Source organism: Pseudonaja textilis, chromosome 14 (genome assembly GCF_049901715.1).
Source record: "Pseudonaja textilis isolate UNSWEBS1 chromosome 14, rPseTex1.2, whole genome shotgun sequence".
Taxonomy (NCBI): domain Eukaryota; kingdom Metazoa; phylum Chordata; class Lepidosauria; order Squamata; family Elapidae; genus Pseudonaja; species Pseudonaja textilis.
The window spans coordinates 12,454,593-12,467,027 of record NC_142003.1 but is presented as its reverse complement, the minus strand read 5'-3'; the positions used below and the strand labels follow the sequence as shown (position 1 = coordinate 12,467,027).

The 12,435-nt window shown below is 58.9% G+C and overlaps 1 protein-coding gene across 1 annotated transcript; it reads right to left on the bottom strand.

Moving 5' to 3' along the window:
- Positions 1–1,936: 1,936 nt before the first annotated feature.
- On the bottom strand, positions 1,937–8,309 carry LOC113454085 (heparan sulfate glucosamine 3-O-sulfotransferase 2-like). The gene is given in 4 exon segments (XM_026725503.2): positions 1,937–3,934; positions 7,743–7,887; positions 7,890–8,097; positions 8,099–8,309. Coding segments are annotated over 4 exon segments (1,098 nt in total). The 5' UTR covers positions 8,225–8,309; the 3' UTR covers positions 1,937–3,315.
- Positions 8,310–12,435: the final 4,126 nt, after the last annotated feature.

Sequence of the window (12,435 nt, the reverse complement as noted above, 5' to 3'; positions counted from 1 at the left end):
GAAAAAAGCAGCCTCATTGCTAAACTTGATAGTTACTCTATGCCAAGGACTGAAAATCTCCCAGACAAATTAAGTCGCTGCTTAACAAGCTTAACATTCTTAGGTTTGACCAAAGGCCATTAGCAACTATTACTGGGAAGGAAAGTAACAGAGAAAGGTGATTTTGCCGAGTCCTTTCCCCACTTTGCCACGGTGCCCTTTGGTTTATACGACATTTTGCCCCTTTCCAGAGGATCAGGCAGGGCAGGCATTGCTCGGGGGTGAGGGGGAGAGCGGGTAGAAGATGAAGTTTAGCTTGACTTCACAATCTGGAGCACTAACTGGGGAGGGTGGGATTTGAGGCCTTGGAATAAAGTGGTGCCCAAACTCCAGGAAGCAGAGTTCATGATCTCCCTTATCAAGAGGTGCCTGAGGTCCACGGAATTGTTCTGTTTTTAAGCTAGAAATAGGGAAATAATTCTGCACTAGGGCAGATAACATGCCTGCAGGAAAAAGCTGCCCCAAGAGGAAGTCAACTCTTACCTGACTTCATTCCATGGAGGGGATGCCCCAAGTCTCTCAAATCAACCGATGCCCAGCACGCCATAGGAAAGCCTTGCCCTGTGGATGCCCTACCACCAGACAGCCAGGCTTTGAAATGCCCAGTAAAAGCTCTCCAGGTCTCCTCCTGGAGTAGAGAAGGTGACGACGTCACAGGCCACCAACCCAGCCTTTGGCCATTATATAAAGGGAAAACGGGAACCAAAGGATTAAGCTTTGGGGCCTGATTTTCAGCGCTTACCGTGTCACAGTGTTCCACTAAACTGGCAAAATATAATAGCTGATTTGTAAAAAAATCAAGACATGATTGTAGCAAACAGCAAGGAAGATTGAAAAAGGTAAGATTGAAATTGTGCAAGAGGAGGGGCTGGACAGAAAAGATGGATTCGGAACCTTTTGCGCCGGGGCAGCCTTGGCAACCACGGAGGTCCAGCAGGGGGCCCTCCTGCCCAGCCGTGGGGCTCTCCTCTTCCTGGGCCCCACTGGGAAGGGCAGCCCAGCCGATGTCACTTCTTCCTCAGAGCTAAAAGATGCTCCCTGAGGTTGGGAGGGGCGGCCAAACCTGCCCATCTCCCCAAAGCAAAAGTTTTGCCAAGCCTCAGGCCCTGACGGAGAGAATTGGGGCTGCTGCCCCGGAAGAAGCCCCGCCCTGGACTGCCAAAGGCTCTGCTCTGCCCGCTTTGCATCCAACCAATGGAGCTGGAGGAAGGCATGAAGTTGAGAGGCTGGAGCCAAGGGGGTTTAGGGTGCCTCTAGCGCTGCATGGTGGGCAGCCCAGCCTACCACCAAGGCAGTAGCAGCCCCGAGGGAGGGCAGGGGAGGCAGGCGCCACTGAGCTGAGGGGGGAGGCTTGTCAGCAACCCCCTGAGCCGGGCAGGGAGAGGCCCACCTCCTGGCAGATGGATCTGGGGCTGAGGCAGGACCTGGCCAGCCTCGGAGTCCGCAGCCTAAGGAGACTCTCCCAATCTGTAACAAGGTGAACTCTATGAAGCTGGTGGAGAAACAGAAGCCCCAGAAGGAAGGCCCTGGAAGCAGCTCGGCAGCCCGTTGGAAACAAGTGTGTGTGTGTGTGTGTGTGTGTGTGTGTGTGTGTGTGTGTGTGAGAGAGAGAGAGAGAGAGAGAGAGAGAGAGAGGCACAAATCTTGAATATCCATCAGAGGAGACCTCTGACAGTCCCTCATTCCAAGGGGTTGTGGGTGCTGTTTCTTATATTCTGCAAGGGGGATTAGTCCCCCTTCTTTACACCACACACACACACAGAGCAGTTAATCTTTGTTGTAAGCAGCTGCACCGGGACCCCCTCACTTGCATTGCTCCAATCAGCCTTCAAACAGGAAGCCTGGAATGCAGGTGGAAATGGGAGCTCTTTGGGGGGAGACCATCCCTGGGGGCAGCTGAGACATGCCTCCCCATGGCTGCTGCTCTCCCCCGGCAGAGGGTCCAGAGGGCCAGTCTGGAAACCCCTGGAATGACTTGGCGTCAGCTCGTAAAGCATTCCTATGTCTGTTTTCAAGTTGCCATAAGCAGGAGGGTGGGGGGAAACCTACAGCAATTAAAACCAGATGTACATTCCACGCTCATCTTACAAAGATTGTAGCTTAAGCTACCGGATTTGCTACCCGTGGAAAATCCTTCATTGGAGAATGTGATTGGTGACATCCAGCCCTTGAACATGCTTTGTTGGAGAATCTGATTTATGATACACCCAGGGGGTAGGGGGGAAACAGGATCACGGGTGACCATAAATTACATGTGGCAGAGTTGGCTTCATACGGGTCAAAGTCAACATGTTGCTCCTAATAAATCTTTTGGATTCTTGTGAAGCCTGGTTCTAGGCTCATGATTTAATTAGGGCAATTGCCGGAACCCTGACACTTGGTCTGTCTCTGGCTGCTGAGGCAAGCAAAGGAGAACGAGCAGAACAAGCGACTGGCTGCCAGGGACCATCTGCTTTGGGAAGGAGCTGCCGGCTACTGTGTGCCAATGAGAAGCCACAGCCCTTCCGAGATGAAGGTGGCAAGGCTGCTGAGGGCAGCAGAGGCACAGAAGGACTGGGAACGCAGCTCAGCACTCCTGGCCGTGGCAGGTGGTGGCAGAATTTGGCATACTAGGCAACTGGAGAAGGTGCTCCAGCAACTGGCTGGGCCACACACAGTGCTCCTCGGGGGCTGAGAAAGGCAGTTTCTCTCAGCTAAGGCTGAAATACATGCCCACCCTCCCCCGTACCTGTGGGAGGAACGAAAGCAGCCTCCCTCCCCACTGAACCCCGGCCCCCTTCTCCCAGCAATGCTGGTGTCTGCCAGGTGTCCTTTGGAAGAGGAGACAAGAGAGACTCTGGGAGAAGCCATTGGCTGGGCCTCAAGTACCCGTAATAGCAGAAATCTGTGCTTTATTCAGGGGGGGCAAAACAGCCGGGGGGCAGGGGGGTGAGGGATGGGGACCCTCATACAAGGGGGCATCTCTGAGGTTTCATGGAAGGACCGCAGAGCTAGGAAGCGTGTGCCCTTAGTGCTTACCCAGTGGCCTTTATAAACTCTCTTTCTATACCATTATGAAAAATAAAATCCATCCTTGGGCCTCACATACCCTGATTGCACCATTGAACAGTTCCTGAAGGCCTCACCAAGCCAGCAGGATGGCCGTGTACTGCAGTGGCCCCGGCTCGAGGGCTGGACTTTGGCCCGCTGGATGGTCACCCACAGCCAGAACGAAGGCAGACGGCTGGAGAGCTGAAGCGGCTGCTCAGCCTGTCTGCCCTGCCCCCAAGGCCTCTCTCACTCCCACCGGAAGTCTCGCCCCACGGCCTCGTAGAAGCGGATGTTGTAGGGGCGGTAGAAGTCCTGTAGCTGCTCCAGCACATCTGGGTCAATCTGGACGTGAGGCCTGCCTTTGGATTTCCCCAGGCAGCGGGGTGGAGTGCCTCTCCCGGCCTTCTTCAAGCAGGGGAAGCCCTTGGTCTTGTTGAAGAAGAAGTGGCTCTCGGTGATGAGCCGCTTCAGGCCCAGGAAGTCCTGCACTTTGGCCATCTCCTCCGCGGGGTCTGTGATGAGCCGCTCCCCACTGACAAAGTGGATCTGGGAGAGCGGGAAGTACTGGAGCCAGCTCTCCAGGTGCAGCGCGTAGAGGCCGATGCGGATGGCGCTCCAGGAAGTGTCCACCAGGCCGAGGCTGCGGTTGCGGAAGGAGAGCCCCTCGAAGGTGGGGATGTCTGGCCTCTTGGAGAGGGTCTGGGTGTAGTCCGAGATGGCTCTGGTGACCGGATTCCTCACCACCACAATCAGCTTCGTGTTCCGGGACATGTTGAAGATCCGCTGGGGAGCTTCCCTGGTGACGTAGTAGCTGGGGGTCTTCTCCATGGTAATCTGGCTGTCCAGGGTGCGGGGCATCAGGTGCCTGCAAAGGAAGGGCCCAAAGAGGTGAGGAACAAGGGGGAGAAGTGACAGGACAGGAGGAATTCCTCCACCACCACCTGGGCGTCCCAAGGACCTCCGTGAGAAACACCGTTTGCCTCTTTGCTCTTGTGGAGGTGCTTCCCTCCAGGCAAGCTGAGCATCCCCTCGAAGAGACAATTCTGCATAACCAGGTCACTATATTGTTTGTATTCTGCCGCGATCAATGGCACAGTAGTTAGCACATAAATGGAAAACAATTTTAAAAATCCATAGTAGCCATAAAAACTAAACAACAATCAAACCATCACTTGCAAAAGTAAAATAAATAACTTCAAAGCAGAGACGGCCCATTATGAATCAAACCCTCTCCAGCATCTTTCAAAACAGAACCAAGGAATCTGGGAGCTTCTAATTCAGGGGCGTCAAACTCGATTTCATTGAGGGCCGCACCAGGATTGTGTTTGACTTCGGGAGGGGGGGAGGAGGGCAGGGGGCACGGCCAACTCGATGTCACTCATTGAGGCTCCGTTTCCGGCTGTGACGGCCTCCTGCAGCCCTCTGCCCCTCCCGAGCTCCCCTTTCACTGGCAGAGGCACCACAGTCCTTGGCTGTTTCCAGGGTGGGCCCGTGGGCCAGATCCAGCCCCTGGGCCTTGAGTTTGACACCCCTGTTCTAATTGGACTCCTTGACCAGTAAACGTTCCATCCAGGATGACCATCTAACTTGTCTTTAAATATCTCCCTCAAAGGAAGCCTGTTCCACTGCTGAATAGCTCTAACCACGAAGAAAACTTTTCTGTTACCCAACCAGAATCTGCTTATTTTAAAGCTGTTTTTTTTTTTTGCCCCGTCCTCTGGAGCTTCCCTGAAAAAGTTGGCCCATCTTCCCCATCAAGGATCTGTCAGATACCTGAAGGCAGCTGCTATGAACCTCCACAGCCTTCTCTTCTCCAGGCTAAACATATCCAGATCTTTAGACAGTTCTGCATAAAAATTTCCTTCTAGCCTCTGGTCATCCTGTTTTCTCTTTGGATATGACCCAGTTTGCTAATATCCTTCCTAAAATTCTGTGTGGACACAATTATTTCAGGGTGGTTTGTTCAGCTCAGACTAAAATAACAATGCTCTCTTGATGCTGACATTGTTCGGTGGTGCCACCTAGAATTGGCATTTGGCACAAGTACGGCTGGTGATCTACCAACTAGAGTGCAAGCCACACTTCGGCATAAAATCTGCTAGACTTTCATGCAAGGCACCCTATTCCAACGAGGATGGTCACTCTGTCAAGAAAGGCTATGCCAGGAGACTTCAAAGAGAGGCTGAACATCTGTCAGAGATGTTTCTCATGCAGGTGATTCTGCATCAAGTGGGGGGAGGGTTGGACTGGATGGCTTCTAGGATTCCCCTGCACTGGTCTGGCCCCTAGAGACCCACCAGATGCTGCGGGTAGCAGCCACCCTTAAAATGCTGCTCCTGACCCGGAGAGCCAACGCAGACTCCGCCTGGGCTTTCAAGTGCTGGGCCACTTCAGCCCGCTCTAGTTTGGAAGAACCAAACCCCCGTCCCTAATCTGTTAGGAAACCACCATTGGGCCCCCGGGCCCCTGCACTGCCTCCCTTCTCGGCGCTACTGGCTGGGGACTCTGCTGGGGGGAACCAGTCTGGGGCGGCTTCCTCCTTGCTGCTCCCCTTTTGCAACCAGTAGGGAAATGCCCCCCCCAGTTTCCAGGCCAGGGAGGGCCTGATTCTGGCCCTGCTCCTGCCTGTTCGGGGAGGCGGTTGGGAGTGCTTGAAACTGACAATGCAAGGAAACTGGCAGGGAAAAAGCCCAGCCGGCTCCTTGTTTTCTGCATGAGGCGACCAGGGGGAAAGGCTAATCTGAAGGAAAGCCTCGTTTCTGAATGCTGTTGAAGTGGAGCAGCGCAGAAATGTGGCTTCTCCTTTTCCAGCTCAGACAGAACCCTCTGCCCTCCTGCTCTGCCTGGTTAGAGAACCGAGGCTAACGCCAAGTGCCAATGCCAGGAGACCAAGGACTGGTGGGAGGCAGCTAATGCTGATCTCAGAGGGGAGGGGCCTTGTGCTTCTTAGTGACTCTGCTGGGGGGGGGAGGGGAGGGAGCAGGTGATTTTGCCTCCAAGGGGACAGGGGACTACATAACAAATGTACATGCCCGACCACCGTGGCTGGCTTGGACTACTTTAAGAAGGAAAAGGCTACTTTTACTCAGGCACAACGAACAGCATGGAGGGTCCCCTCATGCTCTGATTGAAGGCGAGATGAACGTGGCTTATGGACTTTGAAGCGGCTTTGCCTCCTGCCCTGAGGCCCGAACTTTCGGAGCAGAAAGCCCCCTGCCTGGGGTGAAAGGGATTCTCCCTAGGATGGCTCAGGCCCCACCCGGGGAAGGGGCTGGAGAGGCCCAGAGGCCCCTCCCATCGTCCCACGGTTTGCTCTGTGTTTCAAGGCAAAAGCCGGTGGGTGTATGGGCCCCGCCGGAGATCCTGGCCCCGTAGAAAGAGCAATGGGCTAAACAAGACTAGAGGAGGGTCCCCTTGAAAGAAATATTAGTCCCATGGAACGGCTGAGTGGGGAACTTCAGCAGCAGCAGCAGCAGCAGCAGGCAGTCCCATCCGTGGCTTTTGAAGACCACGGGAACCTCCACAGAAGATGCTTTCAAGGTTGGCTCCTGAACTCGCTTCCCACAACCAAGGCCCACCAACTGGAGCCCTTGCAATAAAAATGCCCCTCGTTCTACTGAGCCCCTTCCAGGGCAAGGCTGGTCGCCCAACCCCTCACCTCATGCCTCCATTAGAGATCAACCAGTCCACCCCCCCCCCCCTGCTCTAGCAGAGGAAAGGTTTCCTCTTCAAGATCAGACCAGCTGGAGTGCAGGCTGCCTCTCCTCTCGCTGCCTTCCCTTTGGTGCCAAACGGAGGCGGAGAGGATCTTGGTGCCGTCAGAGCTGCAGCCGGCTCGAAGCCGCGTTCTCAGCATTTTGAGCCAAGAGAGGCGAAGGCTGCACGCGCCCTCGGAGGGCTTTGGCGGAGGGTGTAATGCAGGCGTGGAAGTGCCCGGAGTGAGGCGGCCGAGCTCGAACTGGGTGGGGGCAGAATCCACGTCCGGGATTTGGAGACCTCCTTGGCCAACTGACGCGCCTGGGCCGCCCTGGCTGGGCACCTCACTCCTACCTACCCCGGAGGAAGGCGGGTTCCCCGGGAAACTCTGGGGGTTCAGGTGGGAAGAAGGTAAGTGGGCTTTCGGGGGGGGGGGGCGGGGCGCGGAGGCCGGAGTGGCACCAGTCGGAAAAGCAGATTCTCCCCGCCTGCTTAGAGGAGGAGTCCCCGGGAAGCCGGCCCAGAGCCCGCCGGCCCTTCGGCTCCCTTTCTCCGCGGCGCTTCTTTGCGGGGGAGGGGTCGCTTCTGCTGGGGCTCCGGTGGGCAAGGAACCGCCAAGCCGAGCGGAGCCGTCGAGGCCCCTGCAGGGGCTCCCCGCCTGCCAGCGGAGCTCTCGGCCGCGAAGCGTGGGGCGGACGGGGAACAGAAGCGCCGCTCCCTGCCGCCGCCGCCTCAGCCCCCGCGCGGAGGAGGCGGAGGGTCGGCGGGGCGCCTCGGAAAACGCGCGGCGGCGGCGGCCGCCGGGCAAGCAGCCGGGTCGCGGTCGAGCCCGAGGCGCGGAGCAGCGCTGCGAGCATCTGGCGCTCCGGCCCCGACGGGGAGCAAAGCGCCGCGCACGGACGGACCGGCGCGACGGGAAGGGGCTGCTGGGCGGCTCTCCACCCGCCCGGCCCCCGCGCTTCGCCCAGCCGCCTCACCTGTACCACTCCAGGCCCCGCTCGTAGTGCCGGTCGAAGAAGTGGGGCTCGGTGCCGAGGGCGCGCACGCCCGGGTGGCCGCGAATGAACTCCAGCACGGCGCGGGTGCCGCCCTTCTTGACGCCCACGATCAGCGCGTGCGGAGCCGCTTGGCCACGGCCGCCTTGGCCCGGCTGCTCCCGTCTCCCGCCGGCCGGGCCGAGGGGGCGGGCGGGTCCCGGGCCGAGGGCGGCGCGGCGGCGGCGGCGGCGGCCGAGCAGGCGCGCCACTTCTGCAGAAGTTTCTTGCGGGCGGCGGCGGGCAGGGCGGGCGGGCAGCGGGCGGCGGCGGCGGCGGCGGCGGGGGCGGCGGCGGCGGCTCGGGGCGCAGCAGAGGAGCAGCAGGCTGTAGCAGAGGCAGGTGCCCGAGAGCGAGAGCAGCGCGCCCAGCAGCAGCGCCCGGCAGCGCCGCAGCCGCCGCCGCCTCCGCCGGCCGAGCGCCATGGCTCCATCGCCGGCGGCGGCCACGGCTCTCCGGCCGGCACCAGCGGCGGGGTCGGGGCGCGCGGGGCCGACGAGCTCGGCGGCCCGCCACTACCGACCCGCTCCCGCTGCGGCGCCTCTTTAAGGGGCCGCCTGACGTCAGCCGAGCCGGAGCCGCCTCCGCCGCTGCTGGCAGGCTGAGCCCCCGCCCCGAGTGGCCGCGGGGGCAGAGCGCGGGTTCCCGCGGGCGGTGCTGCCCGCCTGCCCGAGGGCCGCCGGCCGGGGTCTGCAGGGAGCCTCGGCGCGGAGGGCGACCCGCCCGGGAACGAGCGAGCGAGGCGCCGCTTCTTCGCGGCTGTCGGCGGGGGGCGGCCCTGCTTAACCGGGCGCTGCCTAGGGCAGCTCCGGGTCGGGGGTGGCCGCAATCCCGGCTCCTCCGTCCCTGCGCCGCTGGGTCTCGAGTCGCCCAAATCGTCGGGCTGCCGAGCTCCTCCGACGGCTCCGCTTCCGAGCCCGGCCTAGAGGCGAGGAGGGGCTGCCCGACGCTGGCGCCCCAAGGCCCGGAGGGGGAGCGCTCCAGCTGCTTTCTGCGGGGGCAGCGGAGCAGGGCTGGGAGGGCAGCCAGGGCCGGGCTGGGGGCTCGCCAGGCCCCCTCTGGACCGAGAGCCGCCGGTCCCTCTAAGCAAGGCAGCCCCACCCCCATTTAACCCGGCTCCCAGGGAGGGGCTCCCAGGGTGGGCTTTTCCCCAAGCGGTTCCCTCTGCGGGGAGTCCTGCTGACCCCAGGCGGAGGGACTCCTCGCTGCCCCGAAGGATCCAGCTGGGGGGCCGTCGCTGTGCCCACCGGAGGAGGACTATCTTGCTCGAAAGGGCGGAGGGGGGCTCCCCTGACAGCCTCCCCCCGCCCCCGAAGCGAAGTGGGTGGGTCTCAATCTGCCCTGGCTGTGCAAAGGGTCCCTTGTGACAGGTCAGTTCTGAGCAGGCTCCCCTGGCACGAAGCAGAGCCCAGACAGGGTAGCGGGGGACGGGGACGGGGGTTTATGGCTGGGTGGGGCACCAAGAGGGAGGGAAGAGTTGTAATCCTACCAGTTGATTACTGAGGTGGTTTGGGATTAATCCTCTCAGGATGGGCGGAGCTGCTGCATCCCCCCCCCCCACCCTGCTGGCTGTCCAGGGCTGGTCTCATTCCTGCCTCTGCTGCGCTGACACCACCAGTCCATAAATGTCAGTCCTGTTAATTACCTAGGTTTAATTGGGGCAAAGTTTTAATTGCATCAGTACGCTGGGCAGAGTTTAATAGATCCACTCATTAGTGACCCAGCTTGCAACCATTATTAGCCTTGTGCAGCTTTGAGAGGATGACTGGGATCTGGAAGGTGGGGGGTGGAGTGGGGTGGATGCCACAAGGGAGGCAGCCATTCCTAGCCCCCATCTGTGTCCCCCCCAATATGGAAAAAAACTGCCAGTCTCCTTAACCCCCCTCCCCCCTTCTCCCAGAGGTTGTCCCCTTTCACCTTTGTGGAGGGAACTGGCCGTTTTCAAGCTAAGCACCAAGTTGTGAGGCTTTTCTGGTTGCTCCTTGGAGGGAAAGCAGGGGTGCAGCCTCCCAGCCTGCTAGTTTCCTCTGTGGTTCATTTTCTAAATAAACCAATTTTTGAAAAAACAAATTAAAGAGCTAATGCGATGCAGAAACTGGGTATCCCCAGGAGGGGCTCGCGGGCACTTTGAATTTACTGGCTGCCACATCTAGTAAATCTCTGCACAGAGAGGGGCCAAACGGCCAATCCAGAGGAGGGGGAGCTTGGGGGCGGGGCAAAAGTCTTAGCAGGGGGTGCAGTGGTGCGAAGGGGGCTGCTCTGGTGGGAGTGTTCCCTCCTCCTCCCAGAAGTAACATGGGTTGGGGGCTTGAATCCCCACCAGGAAAGTTGGAGGGTCCTTCTGAAAGGAAGGGGAGGTGGGGTGGCCTTGCAGGGGACCAGCCTCCCTCCCTCCTCCTTGCCCGGCCTTCAGGAGGAGGAGGAGGAGACTGAAAACAGATTCCAAGCCTTCCCAGAGGCAAGCGGTTCATCTGCAAAAGAAGGGAAAATGAAACCAAGGCTCTGAAACTTCCGGCAGGGCCAGGAGAGGTTGTGTGTTCGAATCCTGAAGGCTCTGGCTCAGGAAGGTGGGGTGGGAGAGGAAGGAGGGGCTGTGCCGGAATGGAGAGCAAGTGAGAGAGCGCAAGGGCTGGCGGGTGGGGCTTTTCAAGGCTGGCCATGGCTGAGGAGCAGTTGTGGGGCGGGTGGGTAGCATTATTGGGGAGATCTGCCCCCCCCCTCCATTGTCCTCAGCTGCCCCCTGCGAAGACCCAGTGCCCTGCAGAGGCCTGGCAGAAACACCCCGCCTGGATCATTCATTTGGTTCCTAATCCCCAACTCCAGCCGCTGCCTAGTGGCTGGAGCAGGTGGCTGGCCAGTGGCACATCTCCCTCCTGGGAAGGAGGCTCCTGCTGCCCCTCCGGCCCTTTGCACCCACTTGTACTCAGTGACACCAGGAGGAAGATAAAGGGGGCTGCTGGGGAAGATCACAGCCACCACGCTCTGAACTGGGAGGAAATGGGAGAATTCCCGCTTTGGTAACGCAGGGCTGCTGAACTGGGCCAGTCGGCATCCTGCTGGGCTGCGGGGATAGCAATAGCACTAGCCACAGACTTCTATGCCGCTTCACCGGGCTTTCCAGCCCTCTCTAAATGGTTTACAGAGTCGTCCTATTGCCCCTAACAATTTGGGGTCCTCGTTTTCTCCACATCGGAAGGTCGGAAGGCTGAGTCAACCTGGAGCCTGGTGAGATTCGAATTGCCAAATTGCAGGCAGCCAATGGTCAGCAGAAGTGGCCTGCAGTACAGCACTCTGACCACGGTGCCACCGAGGCTCGATGGCAGGGTCCCCAAACTTGGCAGCTTTAAGACTTGTGGACTTCACTGGATGGCTGGCTGGCTGGAGAATTCTGGGAGTTGAAGTCCACAAGTCTTAAAGTTGCCAAGTTTGGACTCTATGGGATGGTAGCTGGGGGCTCCTGTCCTGTCCCAGAAGGCCCTCTTCTGGAAATGCCACCTGTTCTGAAGGCGAGATGGGAGGGGGAAGAAGGCAGGCAGGGCAGTGGAGCATTGGAGGAGGGGAGGGGAGACGGAGCCCCTGAGGGATCTGAAGAAAGGTGTCCTTAAACCTCCCAAGTATCCAGAGCCAGGGAGGGGGGAGGAGGAGGAGGAGGAGGAGGATCCTAAGGAAAACCTTTGCACTTGTCTTCACTGACTTCCTTAGCTAATCTTGGATCATTTCGGCTTTCTTGGGTCCTCTTGTCCCACCCAATTTTATGTCTTCTGCAGATCCGAAAGACAATCCCTCCATTTCTTTCCCCCAAACATGAATGGGAACTTGGACAAGGCCCTGGGACTGGCGTGTACACCCAACCCCACATGGTGAGGGCCATTTGGCGCATCCCCTGCCCCGCCCAGGCCTGTCTGTGGAGCGCCCTTGTCTGATCCAGCTCACCTGAGATCATGGCTGCGGAGACCCTGTGGCTGCCTGGACCACACCTTGCGGTGCCTTCTTCAGACTCTTCCTCTGGAGACCCTTCCCGCAGCTGCCTACGCTGAAGTCTTCCTGAGCAAATCTTTCTGCCTGGCTTGGAAGGGCTCTCACCCCCTCCAGCGTTCCCCCTCGAGGGAGAGGGACCCCAGCCTCTAGGGACTAGATACTGTCGTACATGGTTGACATCCTGGCCCTCTCACCACCAGGAGAATATCGGGGGTCAGCCAGGAAAGAGGGAGAGGACAGGAAGTTTTCCCAAAGCCGCAGGCGCCGAAAATCTCACATTTCCCCAAATTACCCAAAAATAATCCAAGGGACTGGCAAAAGAGTAAGTGGGAAGAAGCCACTGGAAGAACGACACCTTTCCAGGGCATTGGGAGATTATTCAGAAATAGATCAGGGAAGAGGCCGCCAAGCCCAGCAGGGCCCGGGGTGGTGGTGTCGGAGAATCCTAGAGTTGGGGGTGGGGGCTCATGGCAGGAATCCAGGCAGAAGAGCCCCGAGCCTCTGCCTGGCAACCTCCTTGAATGGAGGGGGGAAAAGGGACTCCTTCGCGCCCAGAAGCCCCAGGAAGGACATGGAGAAAGGCACTGAGTAGCACGTGTGGAAGAATGTTGTCCGTGTCTATGGATGCTTGAGTGAAGGATGAAGTGTACACACACAC